Source organism: Malurus melanocephalus, unplaced genomic scaffold (genome assembly GCF_030028575.1).
Source record: "Malurus melanocephalus ecotype Western Australia unplaced genomic scaffold, MMel_1.1 scaffold_57, whole genome shotgun sequence".
In the NCBI taxonomy this organism is placed as follows: Eukaryota; Metazoa; Chordata; class Aves; order Passeriformes; family Maluridae; genus Malurus; species Malurus melanocephalus.
Genome location: NW_026623289.1, coordinates 1978152 through 1992283, shown reverse-complemented (window position 1 = coordinate 1992283; position 14132 = coordinate 1978152). Strand labels below are relative to the sequence as shown.

At 44.2% G+C, this 14132-nt stretch overlaps 1 protein-coding gene across 1 annotated transcript in view; it reads left to right on the top strand.

The window, feature by feature from the left end:
* The window catches only part of RCOR1 (REST corepressor 1), a 79935-nt gene that overhangs the window by 25875 nt on the left and 39928 nt on the right, over window positions 1-14132 (top strand). Inside the window, exon 3 of the mRNA XM_057365763.1 lies at window positions 13683-13766. Coding sequence (XP_057221746.1) covers window positions 13683-13766 — 84 coding nt within the window. The remainder of the gene's footprint in view (window positions 1-13682; window positions 13767-14132) is intronic.

Below are 14132 nucleotides of genomic sequence, written 5' to 3'. Positions count from 1 at the left end.
AGTTTTTGGAGGGGACTCTGCAGATTTAGAACAAACTCAGCATCAACAGACATCTAAACTCTCCTGCATGTAAGCTGATGCCTCTGGTTCAGGACGGCATCAGATGCAATGGGATTGTCCTGTTCTGCAAGTCTGGAACAGCTGGCARTGGACCTGGAACACCGCTATGAGAAAGTGTTTTTTTACAGGGTGCTGTAAGCAGCTTCCTCCTGTCTTTCTCTATGGGGGCAGGGAAACAAACAAGGCCATGCTGTCAGCAGCTCAGCAGTTTGCGGTACTGTGCAGAAAGGTGGCTACAGGTCTAAGACTCTTGTTGGGTCTGGGTTTTTGGAGGCCATATGAGTTGATCAAGCATATGCTTTACCAGCCTGGGCACAATGCTGGTACCTGTGATAATCMTGACCTTGAGGAAAAAATATCCTAAATTTATTGGGACTTGTCAGGGGTGTGTCTGTCTCCCTGCCTTGTGCCACGGTCTTGCAAGCCTTTCTCGTGTTCAGGCCTTGCTGGAGCARAATCACTGGTGTTTGAGTCTTATGCTGGATATACCTGAAAAAACACCTGCATGCAAAGATACAGCRTTCAGCTGCTGAGAAAACTTGGACTGTATTTCTGCTGAATGATGGTGAAGATGGGATATGTCTTGGGCTTCAAGGAATCCCATTTCCCTGCTGCTTCTGTGTCTTGCACAGCAGTACCTTTGTGTCCTCTCCTGCAGGAAGCTCTGACAGCTGTTACAGGATAGTGGAGAGTTCTGTGAACATGTGGGAGGGTGAGGTCAGCCTGTGAGTGTTACAGCTGGATGCCCTCATGCAGGAGTAGAGGGGTAGGAAGTGTTAGCAAGAGAGTSTTGGGAGTCTTGCACCCTGTACAGCTAGCCAGTGCCTTCTGCTGGCATTGCTTGGGTGGGATCTTAGGAACAAGTAGAGTGAGGTGTTCTTTTTGCTCTGCTCCATAAATGCATGCTGCAGAAATCTGGCATAGGAAAAGAGCTTTAGTTTGTTGAAAAGAGCTTTTAGTTAAGTCTTGTTTGGTGAAGCCGGTTTACTCTTGACTATTTTAAAGTGAGGCTTGCTATCTTTTACAGGCTGTGGGCTCTTCCTCCTTTGCTGTTGTATATTCAGGCTAGGTATTAGGCTATATACACCAAGAATCACTGCCAGCATCATGACTATCTGACGACAAATAGCTTTGTTGTTAGAAAGTCAGACCAATCACAGCATGTCTTAAGGGAGCGGAGGCTCTCAGCAGGATCCCTGGTCATGCTAACAAGTATTGGTTTAATGTGTGCAAAGCTCTTGCCGAGGGGCTGTGTKTGTGTAAGGGGGGAGGTGAGACTGAAGGATTTTCTGAGGTAGAAGGAAGAGTAGAAGAGAGAAGTATTCTCTCTTGAATTATTTTGACACTTGTTCTTGCCTTTCAACATAGATATAACTGGACCTGTAGCAATTTGTATTTGAGTGGTGGCACAGAGCAGAAGACTGAAGACTTTCAAATACACAGGGTTGCAGCAGTACCTACAGCTCCCAGTCACAGATCAGAGCTCAGTTGCACTAAGAATAGAGATTGCTATACCTGTTTCATGGTACCTGACTTGTAGCCTATTCTTTGAAGTATTTTATTGAAGYAGCCTGTGAAAATTCATATGTCAGGGAAAATGGTCATCTTTCATAAATGCAATAAATAGTACTGGGAAAGTTACAGAGAGAATGCAGGCCAAGGACGGAAGTGAAGAGGACACAGCTTTTCTGCTGAGGAAGATATAGGTGTCTCAAAATGCTTGGCAGAGGCCCTTGCCTACAGGTAAAGGATATGTATTCGCTGGCCTGTCTGGTCTTGTAGTTTTGACGGTCTACTTTCTTCTCTGGTGCCAGTATGTCTCAGTTTTTCTGTGCTCCAGCCTGCATAGTCACCTGTATGGCTGTTGTGTTCTTCAAGATGCTCTGCACAGACATTTTTCCCCCTTCTGAAGCCCCAGCAACCTTAGCATGGTTTAGCTTCTCAGTCTGTAGTAACTCTGCTCTTCTAAATACTGTCCCTCCCCTGAGGCTCTCTGTCCTCTTTATGTCCCTGCGTGTTTTGTTTCCCTTGCTGCCTTGTTCTTGTTGCTGCGCTTTTTTTTTAACTTCTGCATTCATGTGTGCAAGCCCCATTAAGCACTTCTGTACAAGCTGGGGGAAGCTGAGGTTGGGATTTGAAACAAACTGGTGGCAGAGTAAGAAACTGCTTTGGATCACTGATGCTCAGAAGGTGATGATGTGGAGACTGTTCCAGAGTGGCCAAGGTGGTAGCACTGGATGTAGAAGGACAGGGAAAATTGCTTAATGGCTCTTTAGGTGTTTGGAGCTCAATATGGTGCTCTGTGGAGTGTCACTGGTTGCTTTTGTCGARTTGTCCAGAATGTCACTGGGGGAAGTAAATGAATTTCTTGTGATAGTGTGGGGCAGCATAACTGATGTGCAAGGAAGAACATCTGTATTCCTATCAAACAGCTGCAAGGGGAATGGCCACTACTTTTATTTTCTTTTTTTTTTTTTTTTTTTTTTTTTTTTTTTTTTTTTTTTTTTTAATTTCCCCATTCTCTTTATTTGTGGAAAGAGAAAACAAGACTTCTGGGCTCTTAACGTCTCATGCCGGGACGCTCTGGTTATTTTCAGGATGATGAGGATTTTTGGAAGGAGATGAGAGAGGGGATATTTTGCCCTGAGCCTAAATTATGCCTACAAGGTATTCCCTCCCCCCCCCAAATTGGAGAAAACAGAAGAATTTTCTCAATAAAGAGGATTTTATGTGCTGAATAGGATCTCACTCCTCAGACAGGAAAGCCTAATGGCCCCGAACACAGTAAAATTAAGTTAATTTTGTAGCTGTGTGTGTGCGGAGGGCCGTGCCGCAGCGTGCGCCSTGCGAGGGACGTGCTCTGGCGCAGGTAAGTGCTGTGCAAACCCTTCCTCTGCCTCCTTCCCCTCCCGGGGCAGTGCCAAGCCGGGTTCCTCCCTCAGCTGCACCAAACCACACCACACTCTGCTCCTTCCAGCAGCGTYCTGGCTCCTCAGTTTATCTGCACTGCCATGCTGGCATTCGGCTGGCTTCTCCTTATCTGCTTAGCCTCGCTGTCCCCTTTGTGCTTGCTTGCTCCYGGCGATGGCTGGGGAGAAAGGCTGGCTCTCCCCTTCCCCCTGCAGTCTCTTGGCTGCCGAGGCTTTCCCGGCCCTCTCCTGCTGCTTCTCGGCTCTTTGTGTGAGCTCTGCTCCTGATGCTCACCACGTGGTGGTTGCGTTTGAGAGCCTGTAAAGCCCTGCGCCTGCAAACTTCTGTCCTCTTTGTTAAACAGGGTGGGGAAGGGGATCGTGCCGCTTTGCTTTTCCTTGAAGCGTCTGAGCAGAAAGCCACGAGCTTTTCTGCAGGCTGCCCCGAGTGCTATGGGCCTCTTCTCCGTGTTCACCTCCGGGCTCGTGTCCCGATTGATTTCTTTGTAAATATGCTGTGGTATGCAAATGCTGGCACTGCAGAAGGAGCGCTTGCAATCCTAAAGCAGAGGCAGCTCAGGAAAATCCAACGTCTTTGCAGGGCTCTGCCCCTGTTTTGTTCCTCTGGGTTGCAAGTGTTCTTACTGCTGCTTATTGCCGAGAGCCTGTGTCTCCAGGGCTTGGTTCCCTGTTACTTGGCACCTTTTAGGATCAGTTATGTTCAGCATGAAGTGGAAATCTGCGGAATGAGTGCAAGGCAGTGCTTGGTGTGCAGCAGTGATGAATTGTTTAGCCTCTCTTGTTATCATACTGYGTTCTTGCTCTGATTATTAATGGAGATGCAGGACAGACTAGTTCTGAGATTCTTTGAAGGAGAAGGAGAGAAACCAGATAAGTTGTTTTGGATAGTCTTTTAGTAAAAGTTGAATGTTAAAACCAGAATGCTAAGATTTGCCACAATTGTTAGCTACATTTTAAATATAGTCCTTRCTGTGCCTCTGAGCTTGGCAGAAATGGGGAAAAAAACAAACTAACTTGTGAAATCTGTTAGAAAATTGTGATTCAGGAGCCGCCTGCATTTCAAGGGCATGTTAAATCTGACTTCATGTTTTTGGGCATGAATATTATCCTTACAGCACCCTGTTGAGCTGGGCTTCATGCAGACAGAAGGAGAGGGACTGTCTGTACCTTGGGGAGCTTGTGGGCTAATGAATGCACCAGTCATCTCCAAGGAGAGCTGGAAGTAGACTGAGTTTTCAAGATCTGATTTGAAATATCACAAATGTGTTATTTGTGGACTCCTATTTGATTTCAGCATTTCTGAGAGTTGGGGTGATGAGGAAGGATGACCCATAGTTAGGACTCTTACTTGGGGTCGGGGAAACCTCACTCAGCCTCTGCGAGCCTGGCAGTCCACACTTTGTGTGTGTGTGTTGATAAAAGCTCTCATCTGCTGGTAGGGGTGCTGTGAGGATAAGGACCTGGAAGACTGTCATGGATGGGGGTGAGAGGAGGATATGCAACTGTCACAGACGTTTAGAAGTCGGATWTGTGTGGGTTAAACTGGGCATGCTCGCAGCGTGTTGATTGCAGTTGCACACCACATCGTGCATGACTCAGTGCTGGGTGGGATTTGATATATAAGCTTCTTGTACGCTCACGTTGGCCTGAGGACAGGTATCTGTGTCTGGAGGTGGCTATGTCGGGACGGGAGGCTGTGTCCCCTTTTCAGAGGCTGCAATCTCCACAGATTTGCCAGCCAGGCCACTCCTGTAACCTCTATAAAAGCAGCTTTGGGTAGAAATGACTGGGTTAGTTTAGATGACTTCAGCAAAGAGSTGAGGCCTCTCCTGGGCATCTTCAGGGCTTGATTCTGCTGCTCTTGGAGGGCACTGCCTCCATCAGGGAGATGCCATGGTGATCCCTTCCTTGGATGTCCAGACTATTCAAAGCACTCAGCTGGGTGAGGGAGATCTGTTCCTCATACCCCCACTATTGTATAATGGGGTTTTCTGCCTGTGGCCTTGAAATGTGTTGCTGTTTGACCCAGGTTTTAAAGAATCATCATGTGACAAACCTTTACTGTCTTTGAGAGCTGACTGTGCTTGATTGATTCATTCGACTGTGTAAAATTTTTCGGTACTGCAAGGGTAGAGTAACATCGAATTTCTCAGTTGTCCCTTTGGGTGGACTCTTGTCTGGATGGGGACATGAGTGTGTCCTGTCTGCATGCTCTTCACAGTACTGYCCTGCCAAACAGTAGTAACAAGTTTGCCCAGCAGCCGTAGTTCATAAACAACTGAGCATAGCTGGTCATTACTTTTTTGAAATTTATTCTGATCTCCTGAGATGTGGGATAAGGAGAAGTGCCCACATCCTGTACTCTTTGGAGACTTGGTTCTAGTTAGTCAGATCTGTTCTTGACTGTCATCTTGGCAAGGTTTGTTGAAGTGTGGTGGAAAAAATAAACCAGCTACTCTGTTCACCAAGAATCTAAATTGTATGTTACTGTTGCTTTCTAGACACTTGTTGCTTCCACTAATCAGTTTAACCTATCTCAAAAGAAGGCTGCCGTGTGAACTTTTGATGGGTGGGAAGGGAAGAGGTATTGCTAAAAATATCAAAAAGTAATTTCTGCTTAGTGAGAACTTGAGACTGACTTTTTTAGTTTCTTCTTCCACTGGGCAACAGAAACAGGCCAGCTGGTCCTTAACGTGTGGGAAAGATGAATAAAATGCTGCTTGTTTGGGTTGCCAAGGAATGGAAAAGAGTGGCTGGAGCTGAGGAGTGGGCAGCATTGCTGTTTAACAGGAATGGGAATGAGGGGAGATGTGAGGACTGAGAAACATCCTCGGTTTGCTTCTTGCTGCTTGTGTCACTTTTTCTAGGGATAGAAGCCTTGGGGTACCAAGGGTGTCCTGCAGCTGGGGTTTGGAGAGGAATCACTCTGTACTTGCCACTCTGCAAATAAAGTAACGCTTGTGTATTGCCCATTTCAAATTACATGGCTTGTTATTTTTGTTTCTCACCTTATTTTTACTACTAACAGCTGGATTGTCCTTTGTCAGTAGAAGACAGAATGGCAGGAGGGTGCAGCAGGGGGAGGGAATGTGGGCATCTGCTGAATGGAGGGAAGGGGCAACGTGTTCAGTCCTGTGACAGGTGGCACTTGTTATGTGCTAACTAATATTGAGGGGGAGGGTAGGGTGGAACACCCCTTAACTCTGTGTGTGCAGTAGTGGTCTCTAAACTGCYCTTAACTGCATGTACAGCCGTGGTTTTTAAATTTGGTGTTGCCTTTCCAGATAAAAATCTTGGTATACAGTTGGTTTTTTMATCAACTTGATGGTAATAATGGAAAGGCAAGTGTATTGTTAAAAAAGCTGTTATGAAAGCATCTGAGAACAAAACARCACCTCATTATGGCATGTTTTATAAATCCTGTGTTGTACCCTCTCTTTGAACACTTTGTACAGTTCTGTTTGTGCCCCATTCCCATCTCTCCCGCATGCATGCGTACTGCTCAGAGCTGTGAGATAACTAAAGTACGGGAATTATTCTTTTCCATCTCAATACAAGGGAGAAGCAGAAAAGCCTGGACTGTCTAGCTTGGAGARCAGATGACTGAGAACAGTGTAGTAGAAGATCTGTAAAACAGCAAGAGACACAGAGGAGGTGAAAAGGGCGCAGTTATTCTCTGCTTCTCATAAGGCAGGAAATGGGGCCACCAAATGAAATGACTGGGTAGCAGCTTCAGAGTAGAGAAGGGAGTGTGTGCATGGGCTTTCTTTGTTCTCCTTCAGACAACAAACATATAATTAAATTGAAGCACTCTACCACAGGATGTTGTAGATGCCAAAATTACAAATGGGTTCAAAAAGGATTAGTCTACTTGATGGATWTTTTTTTTATTCCCTCCTCCCATGAAGGGCCATTAAATCCTGTGATGCAGACACAGTACCAGGCTCAGGAAGTCTCTCTACTGGTMCTGGTCTTGCTGTTCCTAAGTGCTGCCTGTGAATAATGGGCAGGACTGGCCCAAACAGCTGCACTTGTTCTTAAGGGAACACAACAGAGGACCCCGTTCGGTGGCTGGAGAAAGCAGAAGGCTGGCTTAAAGGAATGGGAGGCTGTATGGATGTGGAGCTGTGCATGTAGGAGTTGCTGATTGTCAAAGGGGAGGCAGCAGAATCAAGATCTGTGATGGAAAGAGAGGATGTGTTTGCCTTATCTTTGCTTCCTCATCAGTAGGTTGTTGGCTTCAAATAGATTTAGCAGTGTCTAGGTATTTGCTAGCAGCATGAGACYCAGTACTTAAGGAAACTACTGTGTTATTGTTGTTCCTCTTCTTATATTAAATTCTATGTGTGGATCTTAACTTGTGTGCATGTAGGCATGCCTTTGCAACTTTTTGGTCACCTAAATGAAAGTGGAAGGGAAATRGCATGAAAAGGAAAAAAGAAAGGAAGGAAAGAAGTGTTGTCTTGTTGGGTTAGTGTTCAGGGAGAACAGAAACCAGCAGTAATTTRCTTATTGTGGCTTGGTTTTCAGACATGATTGTGTGCATACATTTACCATTTACCTATTTTTAACAAACTTTTAAATAGTTCACTGTGGCTGCATTGATAGTTTTTGTAGGGTTGTGAGTGTGCAGGGTTTCCCAAGGTTACCAGCAGGATATGGATCCGTGTGGCAGCTGTGGGTTGTGGGGTGGTAGCCATAGGGTGTATGGAACCTGTGAGGCCCCATGTGTGGTGCTTCCTTTCGTTGGTATGGACTGGTGGAGTGGAATGGSTCCAGTCCCATCCCGCTCCTGATGGAGCTTTGGAGCTGTTCTGGCACTGAACTGCAGTTTGGGGAGGCAGGGGATGCTCCCTGGGGTGGGGAGCAGGGAGAAGTGTGCTTGGGAGGGCAGGTGAGCCTCATTGGTTCAGTGTGATGCGTGCGCTGCATGCTTTGGCTTTGTTCTGGTTGCTGCTTTCTGGGTGTGCATTCAGGATTGCTGTGCTAGAGTTACCAGCTGTCCTCCTTAAAAAAAAAAGAAAAAGTGGATGGCTTTTTAAAAAGGCTTGCTAGAGATCGCTGATGATAAAATCGTGATCAAATGTGCATTTTCTTTTCTTAATTTTATACTTAACTCTCTCTTTAAACAAGCTCCAACCCTTTCTCATTTCAGTACAAAACCCCAGCCGTGTCTAGACAAAAGCCCRTTGTGATTAGTTAGAGGTGTGCTGCTCAATGCTGAGTGAGTGCAGGGGTATATTCATGTTTCTGTTGGGGTAATGTGCTTCCTGCTTGTGTATGGATTGCAGCGCTTGTGTGTGCAGAGCTGGCTGAAGAGCTCACGTTGGAATTGTATGGGTGTAGAAAATTTTACACACTGAAAGTGTATATTGAAAAGCTGTTTGCTTGTATAGTTATTCAGACCTCATCTATGGCTGCACATTGGTGCCACCTGCTTGCAGGAGAGAATGAGCAGACTTCTATTATTCGACGGAAAAAAAAATACAGGACGAGGCCTCAACATCTGTTCTGGCTTTATTGTTCAGTCTGGCCTGGGCTGTGGGCAAAATGTAGGCCACAGCTTTTGCGTTACTGCTAGCTTTTAAACTGGAAAGGCATCTTGGATCAGATGTATTCTAAAAAGTTTAAAAATAAAAATACAAACATGCGAAGTTCGAACTTAGGATGGGTTGAACTTGATTAGTTTAGAGAAAAGGAAACTGTATTGCTGTCTGTGCTTTTCCTCATTTTCTCTTTCAGTTCTTCTAATGGTAATAATTTTTATCACTGCGAAGTGACCTTTGTAATCATTGCTGGATGATTAATCTTTAACTGGATAATTTTTAAAGCAATATTTTGCACACAATTGTAATGTGTGATACAGTGGGGTTCTATAGCACAGCACCTACAGACGTTTTGAGGCAATAGGGCCCTTCAGCCTGTGTTTCCAGTGCTACTGCTCTGTACAGAAACCCAAATAGTTGCTTTTATTTCCCTAGGCTGATACAAAAATGCCCTCAGAACTTTTATTTGCATATAGATTATAGTGCCAGCCGGGTGTAGTCATGTATACGAAGAGCTAACTGCTGCTTCATTTGTAACATTTTAATTAAAAATYGTTTCTCAGTTTTCAGGATTTCAGTACTGTTACATTTAATGCTGCTATAGTGTGTACAATGATGGTATTTCTATGAGGTACCAGCTGCTATGACTATGCAGTCCTTGGAAAACACGAATGAAAGGGGATCACAAGCATTATCTGCTGACTCAGGGAGAAGTCACATGCAGAAGGAAGTGGAGATGAACAGCAAAGTTCTTCAAATGTCTTTGAGTTGCTGCTTGGGACACCAGTGCCAGCAGTGGGGAAGAAAGGTGGAAAAAGCTTTTCTTTTGACTCTGAATTGTGTTTGAATTCTCTTTTGTCACATAGGTGTTGTGCTATTGTATCACAGCTGTGCATTTACAATTACATTGTGAGCCTKAGTAAGACCAAGGAACGCTAAGAGAGACTTTTTTTTGTGTTATGGCAGCCTGTGTCTCCCTTGTCTTATTTTGTTTAACAGCCATCATGGGTACTGTAAACAGGGGATTTTACACTAGGCAATAAATTTAAGTTCTGCATTGATAAAGAAATGCAGGTTTGGGAATGGAAGCACTTGTTTAATCTCACTTCTTCAGTAGAAGTAAATACATTAAGCTTGATCCAAAACTGCTTTAAGAAGCAGTCAGCAGCTAAGGTATATGGCAGCTCCAGCTCTTCCAAACAATAAAAGCATCCATTCACCTTTGGATATTATACAATGCATGTTTTGTATATAATGCTCGGGGTTGCATATTAAAAGGAAGAGATGTTTSTTATGCTATTTTTTTTCAAATCAGCGTTTGTATGATTTAAAAATGAATTAGTACCAGTTGGGGGGGATCAGTAAGTGCTGTTCGTAAAGCAGTAGCTTTTGTAGGTGGGAATCTTGCCATCCTATACCTTGGGTATTTCAGTTGTCGTATAAACTTTATTAACTTARTAAAAGATATTATTCAAAACTGGAAGTATTTTCTTACCTGTTGTTTTACAAAAGATCAATACCTGAAGAATTCCCTGTAATTCTATGGCAAGTGCTTTTAAACTTTGGTTTAAGACTCATGTTTGCTTTCCAGAGAAGACGCAGAAGTATGTATTTTTGTCAAGCACCTGATTGTGGACCTWCTTTGGAGTTGCCTTTTGCCGATTCTAAATAACAGAAGGAGCTGACTAGAGCAGAATCCCACCCTTCATGGTGTGTGTCGCAGTGCTCTCATACAGCCATGTGTTAGTGTRCTTTGCTTTGAAATCCAGAGGGTTTCAATCGTTCTGAAATGCCTTGTGCAAACGGCAATAGCAAAAACATTAGAGACTACTGAAAGAGTTATGGAGAAGGAAAGATGGTGGAGGCATCCTGCCCATGCCTCACTTCGACTTGGGCAGGATGGAACTGGAAGCAAAATGTGTCTTGACATGTGCAGGAGGTGAGGATCATTTCTCTGAGGGGTCAGTACAGGTGTCAAAAGGAAACGTAAAGTGCTCGAATGGYTCAYAGCTGTAGYTGGATCATGCAGCATCCTTAGGGAGAGCTATGAGATGGAGCAGGTCCCTCAAGTGCAGGAACTCAAGTGGGAGCTGGCACTGCTGCCTTGCACAGAAGCAAAGTAACAGATGACAGAGTGACYGGTGGCTCTTTGGGAAGCCTCTGCTCCCACTGAGTTTATTCTGGCGTGTTTCTTCTCTAACTTGGAGAAGAAAAATAAAACGTGACGTGTCAGGCAGAGTTTTGCCTTCCTTCAAGCTTCTCGTGTATGGTGTCCATTCTACCCGAGGTCCTTAAGACAGTTTAAACTGGTGCTATGGTTGAGGGAGATGTCCTGGCTGTCCCTGCCCTCTTACTCTTCTTTGTCTCTGAGGATATGTTACAGAAAACTGGGAACTGGTATTGAGTTAAAGCTAACAGCTTTTTTGTTGGATTACTTTTATTTTTTTAAAGCTCGGGTCGATCCCCTGCTTYGGTTTGCCAGGTAAATGGTGGAAGGGGAAACAACTTCCCGTGCTYTCTTTTGCAGTGGTGCTGTTGAACAATCATATTTCCTTCAGGGAGCTGGTAGAAGAACTGGGAGATTGGGGAGGCATCAGAAAGACATGGAAGGTACTCCCTGACCTCTAGGGAGTATTTGATGTGTGTACACTGGTACATTGTTACAGTGACCTTTGGTAGTTCCTGTTTGGAGACATCCCCATTTCCYTTTCCCTGTCAGGTGTCCTGATTTGACAGCTCGTGGGTAGAGGTGGGGAAAGCCTTAGCTGCTGTGGGTCAAGATGTGGATTCACATCTTGCAGTGTGCTGCTCTTGCATGTGCCAGGCCTGTGCATTAGCTCAGAGCACCTGCAGGGATGGAGAGCCTCAGTCTGTGGTAGAAGCGATAGGAAGTTAAGTGGTTATGTTGTTTCTCTCCTGTGCAGATCAGTGTATTTCTAAATGCTGGTGTTGAGATGTCCTCACAGTTCCGGGGGGCACGACCCAAAAGCCCCCATAATTTTTTAGAATAGTATTGATATATTTGTGTTCTGCCCTGCTTTATCTCCTCCCTTGCTCAGTAGAACTTTTTGGGCTTGTGCAGTAAACTACATCTGTAAAATGGGACAAACTTAAAAAAGAACATTTTCCTCACAAAGYGAATTTTGAGATGGATTGGTTCTTTCCTGTGTTGTAGCGTATAATCTTGGATTAGGGGTATGTTCTAGAGGTGAGAAAAGAGAGGGATGGGAACTGCTATGGAAAAAGCAACATGATACTGTGCCTGGTTGGGGCTGCACTTCTTTGCTTGGGTRAAGGCAATGGAAGTTTGCATTCCCTGTGAATTCTGATAGTGGAACAAAATTTAGGGGGTGCTGCTTGTAGCAGAAAATCTTGGTCTTGGAGGAAACAACCATGATTCCTGACAGATTTGGGACCAGTGGGAAGGTTAGCAGTAGGAAAGTGATTACAGTGTGCTCCCACAACAGCTGTGGTACAGAACTAATGGCTGTGGCAGAGACTTTACACATATCTGGTGGGTAGCTAGATGAAGTTGCAGGATTACCTGAAATGTCAGATCTTCTTGCCTGCCAGTGTACAGCTTCTCTAAACACATGTTGCACTGGTTTAACTGCAGTTGCTTAAACAAGCAAACCCCATTGATCCTAAATTGATCTGTTCTCCTAAAAAAAGAGTAACCCTTGCCCTTCTTACATGGCTGTTTTTACATGAAATATACAACAGATTAAATTGAATTATCTTTATAGCTCTGTAACTGAAGTTCAGAGTATTGGAATTCATCCTGGTATTCCTTGTCCAGAAGCAGTGGACAGTGTTGGTGAACATTGCAGCTGTGCTGGGAATGGTGCTGTAAAGGGATGTAACAGCAACTCTGCTCTGAGGCCCCTCTTCTGCTCTTGTGGCAGGAAAAAAACCTCCTAGTTAAGTGTAAATATGTTGCTGACAGGTGGTTCTTTTTAATACATGCTACTTGTGCTTTAAATTTAATATTAAAAATATTTTTGTTGTCTGAACCCTGACTATTCTTAGCTGAGTAGATTTCAGGTTAAAAACAGTGATCAAACCATGAGTATTCATCATACTRTAATGTAATTTTGTGTTACTAGATCTTTTCTGACCTGTTTTAATGCATCATGAAGTGGTGGTTATATGTCTAATTACATGGCACAGAGAAAATAGCATTGTGTTGAAATACTACATAAAACTTCAGCGTTATGTGACATTTTGTAGTGGAAATAGTACTGCAGGTACTCATTCATAACAAGATCTGCAAGTTTCAGCCACGGCAAGTTGTTGGGCTGGCTGTGTGTGTGCTGACTCAAAGGAGGGAGTTTCTTTTTTTCCTCTTCTCATCCTCTTCCTCCTCCTCTTTTGACTGCTTGTGACCCAATATCACCAGAATTGACAAGAGCTCTTGAAACATACCTTAGTTTGAACTTGCTTTTTCTACCTGTGTGCAGCTGTGGGTCTTCCCTTGAGATTTTCAGAGCTCTCCACCAGCCAGGTGTTAAGCTGGTTAAAAACAGGCTTGTTTTCTGAGCGTGGGTGCTTGTCTTAGTGTGGGTGTGGATGCATATGGATTTCTCTGGAGCAGCTGAGTCGAGGTCCTGATGGTGACCTGGGGACCCAGTATCACCTGGTTGGGCATTGCTGATTGTCTGGGGGATGGAGRCACAGAAGGGCTGCTGGGGCAGTGCAGGAGGTGCTCAGAAGTGCAATGGGGGAGATTTATGTRTGTGCCTACCCTGAAGTGTTAATCTGTCTGCACACTGGAGTCTCATGATGTCCAGGGCTTGGAGCYTGCTGCCTGAGCCTAGCTCCTCCCTTTTTCATTTAATGATGGCTGGAAGAAAAATAATCAAGTGTGCTGGAAGAGAAACATTAATTAACTTTTAATTTAGATCTAACGTATGCTGCTTAGTGTACTGCATGAGAGTGTGCGGTATCTGTCATGTTATATAGAGGGTGATGTGTTGAAGAAACAAGGAAAAGCCTCAGGTCTGAATRGGAAGATGGGGTTTTAACTCTGTGGATGGGTTTTATATCTTGATTAAAAGCTGCAGATGTATGATAAGTCGCTTTTGTATCCATTTTGCATCTGAAATTACTTTCTCTGTAACTTGGTTTGTATCTGTTTTCTCTTAAGCTAAACTTGCAAGGCGAAGTCAGGAGAGAGAGAATCTCGGCATGCTGGTCTGGTCACCTAACCAGAATCTATCTGAAGCAAAATGTAAGTCTCTTCAACTGCTTTTATTCCCTTCTTTCCTTACATGTATCACTTCAAGAATGCAAAAATTGCCACTTTTTGTAGAGAGGTTATGTCTGTGACCTTTCCATTATGAATTGAAATTAATTTGAAAAAAGAAAAGCCTACAAAGCAATCCCCCAGATGAACTTTGTTCTCCACTGGGCAGCTGCTCAGTGTCAAATCCACAGGGGCAGGGAAAGCAAGAGAAATGTGACACGCATTATTCCTTGGTATGAATTCTTTAAGATACTCATCTGCAGGCCTACACAATCTGCTTTTTTTGGTGTTGGTGCTGTAGAAGATGACAGAAATAACAGGGGAGAGTAAAATGAAAAGTATTGGTGGGGG